This window comes from Symphalangus syndactylus, chromosome 18, assembly GCF_028878055.3.
Source record: "Symphalangus syndactylus isolate Jambi chromosome 18, NHGRI_mSymSyn1-v2.1_pri, whole genome shotgun sequence".
NCBI classification, from domain to species: Eukaryota; Metazoa; Chordata; class Mammalia; order Primates; family Hylobatidae; genus Symphalangus; species Symphalangus syndactylus.
Window position 1 is genome coordinate 39,970,101 of NC_072440.2, and position 22,606 is coordinate 39,992,706.

The following is a 22,606-nucleotide window of genomic DNA, read 5'->3' on the forward strand; positions in this document are numbered from 1 at the left end:
TTCCTAAACATTGAATATCTTGTTTTTCATTTTTCTTCTAAATCATTTGTGGTATATAATAACACCGCATGCAAGTGGAAGAGACTGTATTGGCTCAGGATGCACGTGATACTTGTTTTTCTTAAATGACAAATGAAACTCCCAATTCAACACTAGGATAAGATTTTTTTTAAGTTATTAAACCTTAGTAAAGTTATATGACTTTATACTGGGAAAGTGAGTTCCAGAGAAGTTTAATGAACTTGTTCAAGGTGACTTCGCTAACTTATTACAAAATGGGGAATACAACTCTGGTTTCCATAATGCCTTTTGTAAAGCTTCCCACATAAACATCTAGGTTTCAGAAGATTCCTTATAGTTAGGTATGAAAAAATGTTATTTCTGAAAATATGATTTCCTTATGAGAAATCATTGTTTAGATATGTTTACCTTTAGAAAAAATTTCCAACTACAATTAAAAATCTATGAATTATAGACATGTTCAGTGAAATACATTGTCTCATAGAAACCATATTCAAAAAACAGAATGACTGAAACAGATGTTATGTATGGGGATCAGAGGGAAGTTATCCAGTTATATTATACTAATTTGAGAAAGATTCTAAAAAAAATCCTGTCTTGGGGGCTGGTTGGGGGTGGGTACAGCGAATGAAAGAGAAAGATAAGGAAATGTGTTCCTTGGTGTTGAGTTTTGAATAGATCACTATTGTGTTATATTCCTCTGAATTTAGGATACATATTGGATTTTGTTCCTTATCATGTCTGTTATGTGGACAAAGACAACAAACATTTGTTTCTTCTTGTCACCTTTCATTATGCACAAGGACTCTGAAGTTCCACCCAAGATCTTTTGTGCACTAAATGTCTGGTGTTTGTAATACAATGAACAATTTTGGGGAGTTTGAAAATCTTTTTATTATGACCTTGAGGATTAGAGATCATTTGGTGTGGATGACTTCAAGGAAGTTATTTAATTTTTTTTTTGTATATCAGTTTTCTCAGATTTAAAATGTGGGTAACAGTGACCACCTTGTTAGAATGATTGTAATGATCAAATCATGTAATAATGCAAAGTGCTTATGCTTAGTGCACTAGTGTTTTGCACTTACATCTAGTTATTTTTTTCTCAGTAATTCAATAGGCTAAGGGATGATCTAGTATAGATAGAGATATGGGATTTTTGTTGTTGTTGTTGTTGTTGACATGTTGCAGACAAAATGTTTGGTTATTCCTCTCACCGAAATAAAACCCAGAAATACAGGGTATTATAATATGTTGAACATTTAGTGGCTATCAAAACTTATTTTCTTCTTTGAAGTTAGAGTAATATTTAGAGAGGGCATTCTGGGGTTTCCTTTTAGCAAAATAATTAGAAGAAATTTCCGTTCATTATTAGAATTTTTAGAATGACTATATTAGGAGGAAAGGGAAGGTTCTTACCTAAATTGTATTGCAACTTTTCTCTGAAATAAAATAAACATGCTGTGTTAAAATTGCTGGTATAGGCCAGGCATAGTGGCTCATACCTGTAATCCCAGCACTTTGGTAGGCCGAGGCGGGAGGATCACTTGAGGTCAGGAGTTTGAGAGAAGTCTGGCCAATGTGGTGAAACCCTATCTCTGCTAAAAACATGAAAATTAACCCGGCATGGTGGTTGGTGCCTGTAATCCCAGCTACTCGCTACTCAGGAGGCTGAGGCAGGAGAATCACTTGAACCCAGAAGGTGGAGGTTGCAGTGAGCTGAGATGGCACCACTGCACTCCAGCCTGGACAACAAAGCCAGACTGTGTCTCAGAAAAAAAAAAAAAAAAAAAAAAAAGAAAAAAATGCCATTATAAGTTGTGCCCTATAAAATGTTAACGTTTCTTTCAAGTGAAATAATGACTATTTCAGCAGAGATCACTCTAACATGTAGTTTTAATCTAGGGAAAAAAAAACCCATATAACTAGATTTGATCTTTTTATTAAAATCAATTGATCTTAGAAGAGCACAACATATGCTCAAAATATAGCTCTCATGTAAATCAAGACATATATTTGTTTTGTTCAATGAAATCTAGAAACTCTTAAACTGTTTACTGGCTCTTGATGTTTAATTGGGTGGAATGTATAAGAAATATCCGATGAATTTTTGACTTCTCTATTGACTTACAAGCTTACATAGAGCCAATGAACAGATCTTTCTAACTCTTGTACTCACTTTCTTTCCATTTCTGCACAAATTCATATTGAGTAGGACATATTGAAATAAGATCTTTAGAATCCTCCTTTTGCAAATTATAGAACATATTAAAACCAGGTTAAACTTATTTAAATCTCTTTATATATTGTTTACCCATCTACCATGTAAATTTTACTGATTTTTCCATAGTAAAAAGTCTAAAAATCCAATGCATCTTACCTCCCCTAAACTACCTGTCTCTCCAAACCTATCATTATTCCTCCATATGTACCTTCTTTGAAGACTTAATTCAAGCGCTGCCTTGTTTTTGAGTTATTCTCTGTCTAGATAAGTTATTGGTCACTCCTTTTAACCCAGGAGGCACCAATCGTTTCTATTATTAATTTGATTCTTAGTGTTTATTTTCTTTGTTGGGAGTTTTGTTTATATTCCCTTCTAAAGTAGGTATTTTACTTTTTTGGAAATCTCCGCCTACTAGCCCAGTACCTAATAAAAGGTCGATGATGATGATTTGAAAAACCACATTCTACAGTGTTCAGATGTGCTTTTATATAAGGGGATGATATAATTTTATCATCAAAATTTATAATGAAAAACAATCATGATGAAAATTTAAGATAAAATAATTTTAGAATATATTATTTGGTTAAGTGGAAAACTATCATGGAATTTAATTAAAACATCTTCATATTGAAAGAAGACAGGTATATAGATGAGAAAAAAAATCATAAAAACAAAAAACATCTCAGGAATTCCACCTTCAGCTGCCCTTACTTCAATACCATGCCTCAGAAAGAACTTCATGACTTGGCAGGCTTTACAGGTGGACTCGGTGTATATTCTGAGAGTAGCCAAGGGCAAAATTTAGTGTTAACTAGATCAAGAACTCAGGGGACTCAGGTGTCTACTGTTTTCCATAGAACTAACCATAATCAATTTTAAATACTAGATCTGCTTTCCTTTTGGGTTTGTATAATGTAGAGTCAAAATAGAGGCTCTGGCACCTCATAGACACAGATTTAAATCCCATTTATGGCATTGGTAAACTATATGACCTCTGGCAAGTTATTTAACCTCCTTATGCCCTCATCTCTAAAATTGTAGTACAAAAACAACACCCTAAGTGTGATTGCAAGGATTAAGGGAAATAAAATGCAAAGTTCCTGGTACATAATTGATATCTACTAAGTGTGAATTTCTCTAAGTTCCTTGTATCACATAGCGGTAGATTTTTATTTATTGGGTGGTTATTCTGTACCAGGCACTCTCCTAAACACTTTATATCACAGGGATTAACACATTTAATCCTTGTAGTGTTCTTATGCAATAGCTACTACTATCATCATCCTCATTATTATCATCCTATTTCACAGATCTGGAACTGAGCCACTGAAAAGTAAAGTAACACAATTAGTAACTAGTACTTCTGCGGTTCAAAATGACCTTTTCATTTCTAAAATTAGCCCATACCTTCTTACCCAGTAGACAACATAACCTCTCCCTCTATCAGGTCGTTTCCATGGACTATATCCTGTGGACAATTTGAAAGCGATCTCCTTTTAACCCTTCTTTATCTAATTAGAACATAGTTTGGAGAAGCATACAATGTTTTCCATAGCTGAGTATAAATCATTTCTTCCATCCTTTTGAATGAGCCACATCATTGCTCCCTTTCCATTGTGGGAAATCTAGCCTTGCTTGTTTTTACCTAGAGAAAAGCACACTTTTTGTCTCAGAACCTGTGAAAATCTCATCTTCCTTGTTATCACCTATAAACGATTAATGAGACAAAACATTTTCAAGGATTCCAAATAGTCTAAAAAACCCACAAATTTTGAAAATCCACAAAGAGGTATCTAGGAAAACTTTTATGAAGTTAAGAGATGTTATCTGCTGTTCTAGGCGTGGGTGACTTTATCAAAACATTTCGCCCACTTTCAAATTTCCACTTGTTAAAACCTGAGGCCTTATTTGGCTGTCACTTACAGTACAGTGTTTTTCAGACAAGTTCCTGGCAGCTAATTTTAAAGAGATTTTGTGAAAAACACAAGCTGTGGAGTGCTCCTGTTGGAAGAGCGCCCTCTGACCCTCTGCCTTAACATAAGAAAAAAATTGCCAGTCTGTCCAAAACTCACCCACCTTTGGTTATCTTCAGAACCTCACAATTTGTGTTTCCTAAGGCAGCAATTTTCAAGCATAACTTTGAAACACTGCAGGCTTTTTCAAGTTATTTCAAGGACTGGCCAAGAATTCTCAAAACAAAATTAATTTTGTATTTTTAAAAAGCAGTATGCATATCATATCATTTGGCAGATTTAGGAGGGTAATAGTAAGCATTAGGAAATTGAATCAATAATAATAATGGGATATGGGGACCTGTAAAGAAACTCTCAATCCTGCTTCATTACTTTTAATGGCAAAAATTGTAATTACTTTTGCACCCACCAAATACACTGAAATCCTTTAACACACACCAAAGAAACGGGAGATCTGCAGAATGCTTTTGTCCATGTTTAGCCATAATGATCAATGCATTTTGAATAGAATATTGTTATATCTACAATTTAGCTTAATTGTGATCATTAACAAAGTGCCCAGACTCTCTGAACATTCTATATGGCATACTATTTATGAGAAGATCAGCATGTAAATAGTTTACTCTTCATAACATAAGTTCTTCTACAAGGTGGCTGAAAGCAAGAACTAGAACCCAGAGTCCCTTGAACTCAATGAATTTCCCTATTATTGCCCATATCATTCTTTCTTTTTTTCTTTTCTTTTTTTTTTTTTTTTTTGAGATGGAGTTTCGCTCTGTTGCCCATATCATTCTTAGTATCATCTCTTCCTTTACTTGGTCACTAAGAGTCACTTTTCTCTACTTAGAGCCAGACATTTAAATATCTCCAGCCTCCAGGATCTCATCTGGGTACTTGGGCTACACTTTTTCATGTCAATCATTTTGCACTTGTCTATCCTATTAGGCTATAAGCTCCCCAAGGGCAGATATAGAGATATAATATCAAGCTAATCTTTTTATTTATTTATTTTGAGGCTGGGTCTCGCTCTGTCATGCAGTCTTGAGTGCAGTGGCATGATCATGGCTCACTGCTGCCTCAACCTCCCAGGCTCAAGCAATCCTCCCATCTCAGCCTCCTGAGTAGCGCTGGGACTACAGACGCATGCCACCACACTCAGCTATTTGTTAATGTTTTATAGAGATGGGGTCTTGCTATGTTACCCAGGCTAGTCTTGAATTCCTGAGCTCAAGTGATCTTCCTGCATTGGCCTCCCAAAGTGATGAGATTACAGGTGTGAGCCACCACACCTGGCCAAGCTAATCTTTAAATACCCTAGAGCACCCATTATAGTGCCTGGCAAAAAAATAAATGCCCATAAATGTTTGTTGAATGGAACTGAGCCTTCAGAAACTAGAGATTTTTTCTAAAATTTTTTTTTGCCATTTCAGTTTAATACATATTAGTTTTTCTCACTTATCCTATCATCTGAATTTTTTATTTCTTTGAACCTGAACAGGCTTTGTGTCTACAGACTGCTGAGCCTTTAATTTTGTTGTTGTTTGTTTTGTTTTGCACAAAACTAAAAACATGTACAAATACATTTTTAATTGCATTTGTCCATTCTAGTTTTTACTCCTAAAGTGCACTTCTTTCTTTCCATCAATTTCTGAACCTTCCCTTCTTAAACTTTACCCAGAGTTTTCTCATCATATATGCATTTCATTTTCATTGTACTTTTCTGCATCTGATTATTCCATTTTCCAGTTGTTCTGGTACGTTTTTCTAAGTATTGTCCAATCCTTTCCATTAAGTTACAAGCTCCTTGAGGGCAAGCATTGCACACCTGTTTTGCACAACTTCTAAGGCCGTTGTCAGTCCCTCAACCCACTTTATAGAAATAGATATAGTATATATATAGATAATACACACACGCACACACATACTTTGCCACTTAATGATGTAAAGTGACAAAAACTTTTATATTGGTAAAAATTATGAGGATAAGAATAATCATACCCTGATTCTTCAAATTCAAATATTTGTCTAACATTTTTTGATGAAGTCATAGCACTTATGTGTCATTGAATTGTTGTGGGCATGCTAACAGGAAAGATGGACCAAGTGGTTGACCCTGTGCTTCTGTGAATAGAACTTCAGAGTACACTTTTCTGTAAACATTTAAAAGGCAAGGAATTGGAACTTAAAGTGGAGCAACCAGGGGGCAGGGAAACAGAAGAAACTTTTAAAATTGACCTAATAGGAAACAAAAAGAATCATTCCAGTCTCCATTTTTTTTTTTTCTGGATGCATTTTGTAGCTCCCTAAGTTATTGTGTTTTAAAAAAACATAAAATATTCCTAGATCGTTAGAAATGTGATTTGATTTCGATCCTGCATGGTCTGTAGCATCACTAAGCTACTGGGAACTTCCCTATGCAAAGGTTTGAGTTTCTTTCCAATGCTGTTTAATGTCTGCACTTCTAGTGTCCACATAAATGAGATTTAACAGGCTTTACTTCATACTTTCTTGTTACAACATTTTTACTTTTTTTCCAATTGCAAAATTATTTCTTTTAAGCACTCTGAATAAGTTTGTTGAAGCTCTATTCATCGCACATAAAAATCTTACATTAAAAGGCAATAAAGGAAATCACGAAAAGCTAGATGTATTCCACCATCTTATAGTTGAATACATAAAATTGTATATATCACAAATAGTAATTGAAACTACTCTTATGAAAACTATCTGTCCTTCTGGAGGGGCATTAGTTTAAATGCAAAGAGAAAACATATATCATTTGTGAGTCTAAATAGTGTTGTTAGTTCTTTGAAAGGGCCATAATTAATAAGGTTGTTGAACACAACTGCAACCTGTAAAGCGTTCCACGTGTAGTATTTTGAAACCTTTTGTTGGTTTGGGTTCTAACTAGAGACAAAGGGAGAAAAAGTCAATTTCATTCTCATGGGATTTGTCTTATGTGGTTCATCAGATTGAGTTTAGTAAGCAGGGAAGTATTTCTCCTTGTGTAGCTAGGGCTTGTTTATTTTTCCCTTATTAAAAAAAAAGAGAAAAAACAAAGGATTGGCATTTTTCTTTTATGAACGTGGACTGTAGGGAGATAAATAGCCCTGCGGGAGAGGAAGGTCAAGTTCAAAGTTTTTCTTTCCTTTGGATTCAGGAATAAGCAAATGGAAAGACTAGCCAAACAACCCAGCAGCAGGCATCTGATGGTTAAGCCCTCCCCCCAGGACTTTTTATGTACATAAGCAGCAGAAGTCACTGGCGCAGCTGCGGCGCATTAGTTCCAATAGTTTAACAGGCTGCTTTGTAGAACGGACAAAGCCCTGCGAGCGCGGTGCTTTCCCTCCTTGTTCATTTGCTATGCAAGCTTGTCAGTGATCTTTGGCAGGGGCTTGGGAGAGGAGGGGTGACGTTTAATACGCTTCCGCGGAGGAGTGCGCTCGCCTCCTCTGCACCCAGCCCCAGGCTCTCCAGAGAGACTGAGGCAGGCGACTGAATGCACTAACAGCAGCAGGCTCCGACCTGCTTCCCTGGACATTTCCCGGACCGTGAGCGAGGGAACCACGTTGCCCTGGATTCTTGCCAACTGTACAAAGTTGACCAGGAAAATGGCTCAGCAGACAAGCCCGGACACCTTAACAGTACCTGAAGTGGATAATCCGCATTGTCCAAACCCGTGGCTGAACGAAGACCTTGTGAAATCCTTGCGAGAAAACCTGTTGCAGCATGAGAAGTCCAAGACAGCGAGGAAATCGGTTTCTCCCAAGCTCTCTCCAGTGATCTCTCCGAGAAATTCCCCCAGGCTTCTGCGCAGAATGCTTCTCAGCAGCAACATCCCCAAACAGCGGCGTTTCACGGTGGCACATACATGGTAAGGTTTGAGCAGACCACGCAGAAATGGTGGCCGTTTCCCTTCAGGGATTCCTGCTCTCGCGCCTTTAATTTTGCGGGTAGGGAGGGAGGACCATCATCATTCCTCACCGGGGATTTATGGCCAAGTAATCTCCCTTAACCATAAATGCCACAAATGTCCAAGTCAGGGCAAGAATCCTGGAGACTGGTACTAGGAGTGGTTGAGGTGGGTGGTTCTCAAAGTTCAATTCCTATTGCAAGTTCCTACAAGAAAATTGGATGCCAGATGTCAAATGAGAATGCAGTTTTGTTCCCATACGTACGTGGTGGCGTTTCTTTGATTCCTTAAACTAATTTCCCTGCCAGGTTCCCCAACAGCTGAGGAAAGAAAGGACCAGAAATGAGGGGAGGAAAAGCATAGTTTGCTCTATTTTCTGCATGATCCCCACTTGAACAGAGACACGTATAGTGTGTGTGTAATGGTGTGTCTTCATAAAGCCCTTCCTCACTCCTGACTTTGATATACAGTATGCATAATCTTAAACATGCCTTTCCAAAGGACAGAAGAAAGGGATTAGGAATTCTACGCAGAAAGTTGCAGGCTGGTACTTGGTGGTATTGTTGTGTTCTTTGAATTTGGATTATTAGAATATTTTGCCAATCTTTTTATTTTCTTTGTGAATATTTTTATCTTCTTTATAATGGGTGAATTTGTTTCATGCATATGCTTCCATGTGTTTTTCTGGAGAATTCGTGATCTTTTCCTGCTCTTGAAAAAAAAAAAAAGAAGAAGAAAAACCCAAATATTAAAACAGACCATCATGTGAGCTTATTTGGAGTATTTGGAGTTTCTGCCTGAGTAGAGGCCATTCCAAGCTCTGATCAGTGAGTCCGAGTACTAGGTCTGTGTTACACACTTAGTTAATTTCAGGTAATAGTAGGTTCTATACATTACATCTACATTTTGATAAGTATAAATTATGATAAAGAAAACAAGAATGAGTGTGTTAGCTGAGAAACTGTATGACTAAATAATTTTTATACAGTTTTGCCATAACTAATTAAACAGTACGTACGTTAGCAATGGGGGGAAAAAAAGCAGAAACGAGGCTTTTAGAAGGAAAGCAGCAAAAAGTAAAAGGAATTAAAATCTAAACTAGTGACAAGACTATGCTCAGGAAAGCATTAATGTTATAGATGAAAGTCATGACAAAGGAAATAAAAAAGGCATGTCACACCCAAAGACATGACCAACCTCAAAAATTTGGTTTTAAGTAGCTAGATCTCTGATTGGCAAAGTGTTCTTATTGTCCCCAAGATTTCAACACCTAGATGGCATTTCTGAGTTTGGTAGATATAATGGCCATAAGAGGAGTGAGACAAACATTGACTTTTTCTGTCTTAAATAAATTATTGGGAAATGATGGCTTCTCTTTGAGGAAGATTTTTTTTTTTTTTTTTTTTTTTTTTTTTTTTTGGAAAAAATTGTGAGCAACAAGCAGTGAATAAAAGAAAGGTATGAATAAACACTGGGAGATGCACTGAAGGAGAAGGTTGGCCCAAGGCCAGGCATCGGGTGCCAGAGCAGGAGAGCTGGCATGAGTTCCTACAGAGCCAGGACCAGAATTTCCGTGTCCAGTGTCCTTTTTGGTTGCGCTACTTTATCACTGCAGTTCCTAAATTGCACCTATTGCTGAATGAGTGGCCCTCAACTCAGCTGTTTGATTTCAGTCTAAATTGCACCAATTGCTGAATGAGTGGCCCTCAACTCAGCTGTTTGATTTCAGTCTGAGTGGAGCAACCTAGAGTTCAGCTGGAGGTTATCTGAACTATTTAGACATGTTGGGATGTAAGGAAGGCAGGAAATCCCGTGAAAATAGGCTTTCTTCTGACATTTCTGGCACTTCCTTTTCTGGTGCTGTTTAGAAAAACTTCATGAGCACAATTTCTATCAATATTTCATTTTAGTGTATCAGGTCACAGCCCATTAAGAAAAGCATAAAGAGAGCAATGGAAACCAGAAATAAAAATCGTGGTATCGATTTTCAGTAACTCAGAAGGAAGCAGTTTCCCCTATGGACTTTTAGTCCATCAGGCAAGGGAGTTGGAAAGAGTATCTCAAGTTTTCCATATTGGTTGAATGAGCCCCAAGAGGTTCATAATATCCACAGGCATCTTTTGACAAAAATCTCATTTGTGCTTTCACAGTTTGTACTAAGCACTATGGAGAATTTTGAAAATATGTTTCGAATTGTTCTGACATAAATATAAATGTAAATATATTTGTATCTAATTTGTTGCTACTACAGTGTTCTGCCTCACAGTGCTGGTTTCCTGCTCCTGGTATTCCCCTCCATTCGCTATGCATACGTTTAATGCCTACTGAGTCTAACATGTTTATTCTGTACCTAATTATTACAAAGTTGAGCAAGAACCATTTGTTGGTTTCCAATAATTTATACCATGGTAGAATAAATCAATAATATTGGAAGGCATCTGTTTTAGCTAAGATAATCTTGCTGTTCTACAAAATATTCTCCAAATCTCTTTGGATTGACAATGTGAATTTTTATTTCTTCTGCTTTTTGTGGGGAGGCAGCCTGCCCTAGCCACTGGGTGCCTCAGGGACCTGGAATTCTACCATCATGTGGTTCCATTATTTGCAACTTGTGATTCCCAAGGTTGCCAGGCTCAGATGAATCAGGAGAAAGACCATGAAAGAGGATGGCATGTGTGAGCTTTTATGAGGCAGGCCTAGAAGTGCACATGTCACTTATACTCGTATTCTTCTGGCTGGAACTCAGTTCTGTGGCCACATCTAACTGCAAAGGAGGCTGGGAAACATAGCTCTGTTCCAAGGCATAAGGTAAAATAGTGCTGGTGGCTAACCTATCTTGGTTATATAGTATGTTAAGGTCTACTGATTTACCCTCTATGCCATGGTTGAATTCTTAGGATAACATCTGTAATAACATATGCCATGGTTGAATTCTTAGAATAACATCTAATAACAAGTCCTTGAACCTCTTGTCAAACCTCCTTGATGAAGATTATACAGAAGCACTTCTGTGGTTTGACAGGGCTGTTGATTGGAAAGACCTTGCTTCTAAACAGTAGAAGTCTCCTTCCCTGTAACTGTCATCCATGGATCCAAGATCTGCTCTGGGAATCCTACAGCTTGAATTTTTGCTCCCTTCCATTATGAAGCCCTAAGGCAAGTGGCTTGGAGTAACCCACCAGAGAACCAGGGCTCTGTTCATTCATCTTGGTATACCCATGCTTGGCATGATGGCTGGTCAATGGTGGAAGCTTAATAAATGTCTGCTAAACAAATTCATTAATCAATATTTTAGTGTTCTCATGCTCTTAAAAAAGACTTCTCTTGGGCTAAGCATGGTGGCTCATGCCTATAATCCTAGCACTTTGGGAGGCTGAGGAGGGCGGAGTCCCTGAGCTCAGGAGTTCGAGACCAGCCTGGGCAACATGGTGAAACGCCGTCTCTACTAAAAATACAAAAAATTAGCCAGGCATGGTGATGCGTCCCTGTAATCCCAGCTCCACAGGAGGCTGAGTCACGAGAATCACTTGAACTCAGGAGGTGGAGGTTGCAGTGACCCATGATTGTGCCACTGCACTCCAGCCTGGGTGACAGAGCGAGACTCTGTCTCAAAAAAAAAAAAAAAAGGGACTTCTCTTTTCTTAAGTAAACATCCTGTTATTTCATTTCTATATGCTATATTTACCAGGTAGTTTTTGTCTAGACTTCTCTTGGGTTTTCATATCCATTTAAAGAGGAGCTACTGAATTGACACCATACTCTAGGTGCTGTGTCACTCAGCACCAAAGCAGTTAGAAAAGAGACTAAACTTAAATTCTTACTTTGCATTTAGTAATTGTGTGACTTTGGTCAAGTTACTTAACATGTGCTTCAGTTTCCCCGTTACGCAGTTTTCTGGGAATAGTATCTATTGGGAGTTGTGGTTTAATTAAGTACAATTATGTGCAAATTAAGTGGTTGCACAGGGCTGGACCCTTAGTGGGTGTCATTATAAGCTAGTATTTTTTTTTATTATGCACTCTATGCCCATTATTCCAGCCTTGGTCTGCATGAACCTTTATGATCATGTTTAAATTTCTAGATGATTACTCTGTCAGTCATTTGTGGATGAATTAGAGTGAAGTGAAGAGACAAGAGTTGAAAGAAACGAGTGTATGTCAGTTTTATTACTGTAGGAAAGGAGAAGGCAGAAAGGAGAGATACTACTGAAGCAGAACTGTGGGGTTTGGTGTCTCTTCTCTGCCCACTGCAAAAATACATCTTTCAAATTCCTGGTTTTCCTAAAAGGTTCCTCCAGTTCTCCCAACTGGAAGTAATCTGTTCCTTCTTTCAAGGAACAGATTTCTATTGCGCCTCTTGTCTCTGATACTCTCAATACTTATTAGTAATAGTTTTATCACTAGCTAGTATGTGTTGAGCACTGGTTTTGGTCTGGCACTATCTGTTAGGATTAGAACTCTCTTGTGTCTCTGCTTTTCACTAATCTGTTTGACTGCTTTTACTTAACATGTAATACCTTGTAGTTCTAGTGATTATAGACATGACTCAGATTTCATCTGGTAGGGGATTCCCTCTATCATCAGCAGGAACTACAAAGTCAGTGGAATCTCTGGTGAAGAAAACTTAACTTCCAGTACTAGTTTATTTCAGGAAAATTGAAATCAGGAAGTTCTTCATATTCTTCAGGCTTTTCTCTTCATTGAATTTTAAGCACAGTTTTGGGGTGTAAGGCCTAAATAAAGTTTTAGAAGAACAAGGTAGAAATGCTGGTTTTCGGTCTTTGGGAACTTAAAAGTTGCTGTTTAGTCATATTTAAATCATAAAACCTGTTATCTTCACATATTATTTTAAAAAGTAATTTAGTATTATAATCACTTAAGTTATAATTTTTTCATATTTTTATAATACACATCTATATATCCATGACTCAGATTTTTAAAATGTCAAAATTTTGTCATTGTTTGCATCAGTTCTTTTATTTTTTTAAGAATAAAATGTTACAGAGAATGTCTAAAGCTATCACCCATCCTATTCTTCTTCCTTCCCAGAGGATCCTGAAGGCAGTGTGTTCTTCCTTGAATGTCATTATCTTTTAACTTCATATGTATGTGTCCTGTTTGTGTGTTTACCATTTTATATATAGAGATGATACATGTATATATGTCTACCATAATATGCCATACTATAAAATGAGAAAGAGCAAGCAATGTGTATTTTTATTTATTTATATACATATATATGTGTGTGTGTATATCAAAAAAAAAATATATATATATCCTTGAGCAGCTTGCTCTTTTTTAGTACATAGTATAGGAATTGAGTTGTGAATATATATATAAAATATGTGTGTATATGTATACATATATACATATATGTACCTATATATATATACCTGTATACCTATATATATATATACACACACATACACACATATATATATATCTATATACCTACATATATACACACACATATATATATATATACCTGGATCATTTTTTAAAATGCTCAACAGTACACACATGTAATAGCATTTCAGTCAATGATGGACTGCATATATGATGGTGGTCCCATAATATTATAACGGACCAGAAAAATTCCAATCACCTAGTGAAGTCATAGCACAATGCATTACTCTTGTGTTTGTGGGCATGCTGGTGTGAACAAACCTACCGTGCTATCAGTTCTATAAACGTATAGCATATATAGTTATGTATTACACTTAATAATAACTATGTTGCTGGTTTATGTATTTTTTATCATTATTTTAAAGAGTACTCCTCCTACTTATATACAAAAGTTAACTATAAAACAGCCTTAGGTAGGTCCCTCAAGAGGTATCTAGAAGAGGGCATTGTTCTCATAGGAGATGACAGCTCCATGCATGTTACTGCCCCAGAAGACCTTCCAGTGGGACAAGAGACGGAGGAGGAAGATAGTGATACTGATGATCCTGACCTTGTGTGAGCCTAGGCTAATGTGTGTTTGTGTCTTAGTTTCTAACAAAAATATTTAAAAAGTAAAAAAAAAAATTAAAAATAAAAGCTTATAGAATAAAGATATAAAGAAAATATTTTTGTGCAGCTGTATAATGTTAGTGTTTTAAGCTGTTATTACAAAAGAGCCAAAAAATTAAAAGAAAATTAAGAGTTGTATAAAGTAAAAAGTTACAGTAACCAAAATTAACTTATATCAAAGAAATAAAAATATTTATAAATTAAGTGTAGCCTAAGTGTACAGTGTTTATAAAGTCTGTAGTAGTGTGTGGAAATGTCCTAGGCCTTCACATTCACCCACCACTCACTCACTGAGTCGCCCAGAGCACCTTCCAGTCCTGTAAGCTCCATTCATGGTCAGTGCCCCATACAGGTATATCATTTTTTATCTTTTATACTGTATTTTTAACTGTACCTTGTCTATGTTTAGATATACAAATACTTAACCATTTTGTTATGCTTGCCCACAATAATCAGTAGAATAACATGCTGTACAGGTTTGTACGCTAGGAGCAATGGGCTATGCCATATAGCCTAGGTATAATAGGCTATACCATCTAGGTTTGTGTAAGTACACTCTAACGTGTCTGCAAAATGATGAAATTGCCTAATGACACGTTTCTCAGAACTTAGAATAAGCAATGCACAACTCTATGTCAATTTGCCTCTAAAAACCCAACTGTTTATACTCTCAAAATATTGTTACTATAGCTGTCAGTATCACACTCCAATCTAAGTGAATGTCACAATGAAAAACATTGAGTCATTTTACTATAATGGAAATGAAGATGTAATTTCCTGAATTTAACAGTCAATTTAGGCTATATAGTGAAATATTTTCAAGCTACTTTGAAAACATTAACGATTAAAAACTAATATTCATGAGTAGCATTCACTAAGATGCATCAGGTTTGTTATTTACGATATATCTCTCAAAAACATTTTTAATTCCAAATATAATTAAAATCAAATACAGTTTTCTAATATAAGTAATTTCATGGGGATTATATTCCTGATTAAGGACTAGATGAAAACATTGTCAATTTATACTGTGCTCGATGCACCGAATGGAGGAAAATGTTCCAGCGTGTATATAAGTGAAATTAGGCAGTAGGATATCTTTAGGAATCATGGTAACTAGGTAATACTCAAATGTATATTTTAATAATTCTTGTGTACACATGTGTATTTTTAATTAAAACATATCCAACAGAAGAAGTACTTAGTAACAATCTTCACAACAAAATAATTTCTTTAGGTGGACTTTCAAAAGGCCTTTTAGGAGACTTTTAATAAATCTTAAATGTGTTTAGGAAGCTAAATAAGTGATTTTGGCCATAATTTTTGTTTACTATAAATTTCTCTCTATCAGGCATTGGCATTAGATATAAAGTTGCTCATATTTAAAAGTAAACATTTGCTTTCTGAGTCATTATTTCTTCAGCAACTGTAGTTGTTTTTATGGTTGTTAAGAGAGAAATATATTATAAATTTGTAAGTCACAGAAGGGGAAATAAACCATTTGTCACCTATAAAAGAGAAATACAGCCACTTAGAGTTTGTAGAGTAAAAATACACATATACACACACAAACAACTGAGTAGATTTTCAAAGCCATTATTTAGTGATTTCTCTTTGAGGTCTCTTTCTCCCTCGTCCATCTCTCTTACTTCTGCCCTACTTAGCTTTAAGGTTATCTTTTCTCGGTCTCTTACGGTAAAAATACCCGGAGAAGAACATTGCTGCCAGTCTCCTGGGAGCTAGGAACCCAGAGGAGGGCTGTAGGCAAAGTGTAATACCAGAAGGTGGGGAGCAAGTTTCTGGGGGAAATATCTGAGAGGCACACCAGGAAGTGCTGCTGGAATGTTTAGGGAAGACCAGTCAGCCCTAACCTTCAGCCATGTCTGTGGTATAAGGGGCTGTTACCCTCTGTGGGAATCATGAGAGGTGGAGGCGCTGCAAGTTGAGGGTGTCTGTACCATTTGAAAGGCATAGTTGGCTTTCCACAAAATCAAAAGACTTGAGGAAGATTTTCCTTTTAAAGAACATGCCGATTGGCTTGTCATGTTTAAGGAATTACAGGGATTACATTATGACAATTGGCATTGAGAAAAAAGTGAAGAAAACCTTGGATAACCTTGCAGCTTATTACTCATGTGTACTTCCCAGGACCATTGACATTTATCTTAAAGAGAAAAGATGTGAAGCCTGTTTGTACGAGCTGAAGCCATTGCTACTGATGGTAAAATCTCTTCTTAAGAAGACACGGTCTTGCAAACTTGGCAGAAATGTTGATAAGAAGAAAATAAAAACTTGAATCTCAAAGTAGTTCATTAAAATAATGTAAATCATGGCTTTGATTTTTTTTAAAATTATTCTTTGTGTAAATTTCTTTATAATTGAAAAGCTCCTATGTGTTCAGATAACTAAAGGAGTTTCAGTACTTTTTTTTTTCTTAGATAGGAAGCTACCAAATTTGTTCTTCAAGTAGCACTTTCAGGAAGTAGCTTTACTATCTCTAATGTAGCAAAATTATGTCTTTTTTAATGGTTTTGCTTTTTAAAAAATCATGTTTTTAAAGCTGGGATTCATTCAGTATATTGAAACCACATATTTCCAGGTCTTCTGGCCGTTTGATACTTGACCTTAGTTATTCAACCTTTTTGACTTGGAGACTCTATTAATAAGTCATACGGTTATAAAGGCATTTGGCATTTACAGGTAAAAAGTAATGACTAATTAAATTTACAAAGTGATAACAAACTACAGTCTATTTAAGATAAGCAATTAGAAACAAGTTCCAACTTGCTGCTGTAGGAGAGTAAGGTAGATGCTACATGGGTAAAAACAGGAAACAGAATTATTTAATAATTCTATGACTCATAAATAGGCTTCAGGGCCTTCAGAATGAAGGTATTGGTGGTATTTACCTTAGGCCACCATCTGAAAGGCATAATTTTAGGTAACAAATAGGGAAATGTATAGATCACTGTAAAGATTCTAATTTAAAACTCTCTTTTACTAGACTTCAATTTTGTACCATCTTAACACATCAGTCTCTAATACTGTAAATAAGCAAAACAGAAAAATAATTTTATGTGCAGTTTTAAGGATATAAATACTCACCAAGTATTTCAGATGAGGCACGTATTTTTTTTTTTTTTTTTTTTTGAGACGGAGTCTCACTCTGTCGCCCAGGCTGGAGTGCAGTGGCGCAATCTTGGCTCACTGCAAGCTCCGCCTCCCTGGTTCACTCCATTCTCCTGCCTCAGCCTCTCCGAGTAGCTGGGACTACAAGCGCCCGCCACCACGCCCGGCTAATTTTTTGTATTTTTTTTTTTAGTAGAGATGGGGTTTCACCGTGGTCTCGATCTCCTGACCTCGTGATCCACCCGCCTCGGCCTCCCAAAGTGCTGGGATTACAAGCGTGATCCACCAGGCCCGGCCTGAGGCACGTATTTTCAAAAGGAGATCTTGAAAAGTTGACCTGAGAAGAAATTACATGATTTCATTTTGGAATAAAAAAACTTAGGTTCATAATAATATAGCTTTATAACCTTAGATTAATTATAACATAAACGTCAATAATTTAGCTCCTGCCATGTGTCAGGTACTTTGTGTACATTAACCCCTTAAAACAACCAAGGTTGGATGTAAGTATTACTAACTGTACTTTACATATGCAGCTGCTGAGGCCCAGAAAAAGTTCCTACATAACCAAGATCATTCAGCTAAACAGCTATGAAACCAACAGCATTAAAACTTGAACCCAAGTCTTCCTAACTCTCCTTCCTGTGTTCTTTCTTTCAGCATTACCTTCCTTTGGGCTAAGAATCACATTCACATTTATTACCCTACCCTGCATGTATATTGAAGTTATAACAATGAATATTCAAAGATTTTACAAAATAGTAGTTAACAGAAAGGTAGAGACCGAGCCCTTTTCTGGTGTGGAATCTCAGTTTATTAGTTTACATATGTGGCTTGTATAGAAGTTGACATCCTTATAAAAATATTCTTATAAAATTATGTGTGTGTAGGAGAAATATATGTCCTTGGTGAAAAGGGGTCAATGGAGAACATTTGATTCAGGGTTGTTTTTACATAAGAGGTGTAAAAACAAAGCCAACCAGAGAATAATTTTATAGTCAATCATTCAGGGAAAGAAAAAATAAAAGACTTGAGCTCTAAGGAGAAAGATCAAGTCAGAAATCTATTAAGGTTTGACTCTAGAAAAGCCAGCTGGGAAAGATGGCCGGCTGGTTCAAGTCACTAAGCAACAGAGCAGCAAACTGCTTGGTAACAAGATCTGGCCTGACTCACAGGCTCTCTTTGAGTGATCTAGGTGGTCAGATCGGGGAGGACCAAGACCCATCTTACCTCAAAGCACTATCCTTCCATTTCCACTTTGCCAGCCTTCGTGCCAAATTCCACATCATAGAATAGTCCTTTTGACTTGAGATATTTCCTTTTAGAATGGAAATATCTCTGGGACTAGAAGCTAATGTTGTTGTCTTTCTTCTCAAAAATAGTGTTTCAGAGATTGTTTTCTTTGATTCAATGTATTATTTAAAAAGTGTAAGCCTTAATAAGAGCAAACAAAGTGGAAACATTTGAGTTGGTGGTCTGACTTTTGGTTTTTGTAAGCAAATGTATACAGGGCCGAAACTACCTACCTTCATTGGGTGCAGTCTTTCTTTCCTTGGGCTCTCAGACTGAATGTGTTGACATTTATTTGTCATTTTCTATGTTATGCTGTCTTCTAGTTCATGTCTGTATTTCAAATATGTAGCTGGACTGTAAGTTCCTAAAAAGTAAGAACCGGCCGGGTGCGGTGGTTCATGCCTGTAATCCCAGCACTTTGGGAGGCTGAGGCACGTGGATCACTTGAGGTCAGGAGTTTGAGACCAGCCTGTTCAACATGGTGAAACCTCGTCTCTACTAAAAATACAAAAATTAGCTGGGCGTGGTTGTGCATGCCTGTAATCCCAGCTACTCAGGAGGCTGAGGCAGGAGAATCACTTGAACCTGGGAGGCAGAGGTTGCATTGAGCTGAGATTGCACCATTGCACAACAGAGGAGATGCCTTCTCAAAAAAAAAAAAAAAAAAAAAAGAACCTCCACATTCATCAATCGTTGTATCCACTGTGAAGGTGCAAGTGCCACCTGTATAATATACATTCAATAAATAGTTGTTTTTTGATCGATTGAGAAACATACCTGCTGTTGCTGTGCCTTTTATGCTGAACACTCAGGGGGATCCATACCCTTCCAGACTAGAAGTCCTGGTGATGTTGGTTTTGATTGCCATAGTGGAAAGAAACTTTGAACTCAATGATTAACCATTTGTGTGGACTTTGTCACCATGACTCAGTGTGTGTGTGTGTGTGTGTGTGTGTGTGTGTGTGTGTGTTTTGGGTTTATATGCACATAGATTGGTATAGTTGGCTTTGGTGTATAAGAATGATTCTGTATCTTATTATTCTGTCACAATTTGTCAAATACATGCATTTTAATATTTAGCTTATACTTTGAAAATTATTTATGCCTATTATATTTCTGAAAAAAATCTGTGTAAATGTATCTATGATTCTTGGGAAATTACTGAATAACTAGCTTGTTAAATTCTGATGACTAATCCTTATCTTTTAGAATTTGTAACAGTTAAATTATATATCAAGACCTAAGCTTACAAAAGAAATGTCAAGATTTTGAGGAGAAATTTAAAAAAAAAAAAACACCCTTCATAGTTTCATTTTCAGTGTTTTAATTTGGAGAAATTTTAACTGGCAGCAATTAAGTACCATTTTTCCAAAGTAGATCTTCAGAAGAACTAAAATTAAATAATAGAAAACCTTTCTGAAGAGGTTTAGCATAGAAATATTATTTTAATGTAAATGTTTTTTATACAGTTAAATATTATATATATCATTTTTAAATTGCAGTAATTTCAGACCAATTTTTTCCCATTACCCTTTTGAGATAACCCTCTGATTAAATTAGCTATTATTAAAATAAAGTAGCTTCCTCTTTATATTATTATTAGTAGGGTACCAGTTTTTTTTTTTTTTTTTTTTTTTTTCATTTTCTTACATGGCTAATCTCACATTTATAAATGGTGAAGTGTGTATTGTTGACCTTTTGAAGTAAGCAACTTTCTGACTTAAGATTACTTGGATTATCATTCCTGCTTGTTTGCCTTCTTTAGGTTAATAGTATTTGTTTTACTTTGCTTTATTTTATGCAGTGTGATTTTTTTTTTATGACCTTCTATTGAGTGAGTGCCAAATAGAACAGTGTATGATTTATGGATACTAATAACTAAAATATATATGAATTGCAGGCTGATAACACATAAGGCTGATTTCTACAGTTCTCCTCTGAATAGAACCAGGCTTCCTTTAATAAAGCCCTCTTACTAATAACAATAGCAGTTTCATTAACACATTGATCATTCTTGAATCACCTTCACAATTTTAGGTGCAACTGTGGGCCATCTGTACTGTTTGCATTCAATATTTTTAGTAGACTTACATTTTTATTTAAAAGTCCATATGTTTAAAAATAAAGCTTTGTATATTACTGTAATTTGGAACTAGCATCATTTATTATGCATAGAAGATAATTGAAAAAATATACAATAAACAAGGCAAAATAGATTCAAGTTTAGCTACATAACCATGACCTTCCAAAGACTCTGAGCCCGAGGTCTGTTCTCTGTTTAAAACGGCATTTAGCAAATAATATAGACATATGAAAGACCACAATTAAGTCTTTCTTCTTAAGGTAATAAGAATGACTGAAAGGGATTTGGAAAGGAAATAACCTTCTCCTTATTTAATTCAACATTTTAAAATTCAATAAGCCACATCAGCTATGCCAAACACCATCTTTGTACAACCTCAAACTGTCTAATATACCAACCTGAACCACTGATACTTCCACCATAGGAAGAGGGACATTTGTTCTTGCAGAAGTTCTTCTGTTCTCAATCCCTTAGTTGCAGGTAAACACTGAACTTGGATTGGGTGATGCTAATCCATAAGCAGAAAGTATGTTGGTACTCTATTTTCCCACACTGCAATTATTAAGTTCCTACCTGGTAGCTGCACAGATGCAAAAAAAAAAAAAAAATAGGACTGTTCCATGGAAAATTCTATACCTGCCAATGGTAGATTCCAAGTTTTACTTCCAAAGAGTGTAAACATGGGTGTTTTAAAAGTATATCTCAATGCAAATAAATGAGAGCTAAGTAAGGAACCAAATTTTTCTACTCTGTAATCTTTTTTACTCTGTAAACTCATTTTTTTCCATGCTAGAATGCTCACACAGCACTGGCTACATAATTTGTAGGGCCCAGGTAAAGTGAAAATACAGGACCCCTTACGCAAATAAATATCACAAATTTCATGAGGTCAACAGCACTGCATTCAATCCAGCACAAGGCCCTTCTCAGAGTAGGATCCTGTACAACTTCACGGGTCACACCTGTGAAGCCAGCCCTGCACCCACAATAAGTCTGATGTGATACCCAAGAAGTGGACTTTGTAAGCCCTACAGGTGATGTGGAAGCCGTACGTTGAGAAACTGTCTTAAAGGGATATCTTTTTAGACAGTCTCACTCTGTTGCCCAGGCTGGAGTGCAATGGCACGATCTCAGCTCACTGCAACCTCTGCCTCCTGGGTTCAAGCAATTTTCCTGCCTCAGCCTCCTGAGTAGCTAGGATTACAGGTATGCACCACCATACCCGGCTAATTTTTGTATTTTTAGAAGAGAGGGGGTTTCACCATGTTTGCCAGGCTGGTCTCGAACTCCTGACCTCAAGTGATCTGCCTGTCTCAGCTTCCCAAAGTACTGGGATTACAGGCATGAGCCACTGTACCCGAACTTAAAAGAACATCTTGATTCATAAGCTCCTCATTTTACACTGTTGATGAAACTTCAGAAGACAATGATATGCATTGAAGTAAAAAAATATAAGTTTCAAGAAAATTCAGAGTTGGACCAGCTATAAATTAAAGAGAAACATTATCTTACATTCATCTTGAGAGTTTTTTTTTTTTTTTGCAAATGAGCACGTACATACACAAACAAACTTAAAGCAGCATTGCCTTTGCATTTAAAGTCACTTACTGATATGCACAGTATTAGTCATGGCAAAATATTATTAGCATTTGAAATCGATGCTCACCTCTCCTTGTTGATACTGTCTCATTCACTGGATTAACTTTATTCCTATGAGATCTGTCTTTTTTTTTTTTCATTGTCTCTGTTTCCAGCGCCTTAATTCAAAGTACCCCCAGTTCCACAGTTATTCCTTTGACATTATTCAGTATGTCCCCTGCACCACAAGTGTCTCTCCTCTGTTCAATTCCAACTGTCAGCTCTTTTAACAAAACCCTACTCTTAAACTGCATTTCCCAGGCTCAAGTTCCATATGCCTCCTCTGGACATTTCCACGTGGAAGATCTACTCTTACTT

At 36.4% G+C, this 22,606-nt stretch overlaps 1 protein-coding gene across 7 annotated transcripts in view; it reads left to right on the plus strand.

Annotated features, from left to right (window-relative positions):
• Window positions 1–22,606, plus strand: part of PDE4D (phosphodiesterase 4D) — a 1,541,788-nt gene that overhangs the window by 725,452 nt on the left and 793,730 nt on the right. The window contains exon 1 of one of the 7 annotated variants that reach the window (XM_055252925.2): window positions 7,275–8,092. The exons of 5 other annotated variants lie outside the window; for them this stretch is intronic. In XM_055252925.2, the coding sequence (XP_055108900.1) occupies window positions 7,830–8,092 (263 nt within the window). In that variant the 5' untranslated portion in view covers window positions 7,275–7,829. Of the gene's footprint in view, window positions 1–7,274; window positions 8,093–22,606 lie in introns of those variants that run through there. One more of the 7 variants, XM_055252914.2, reaches the window with a different exon arrangement.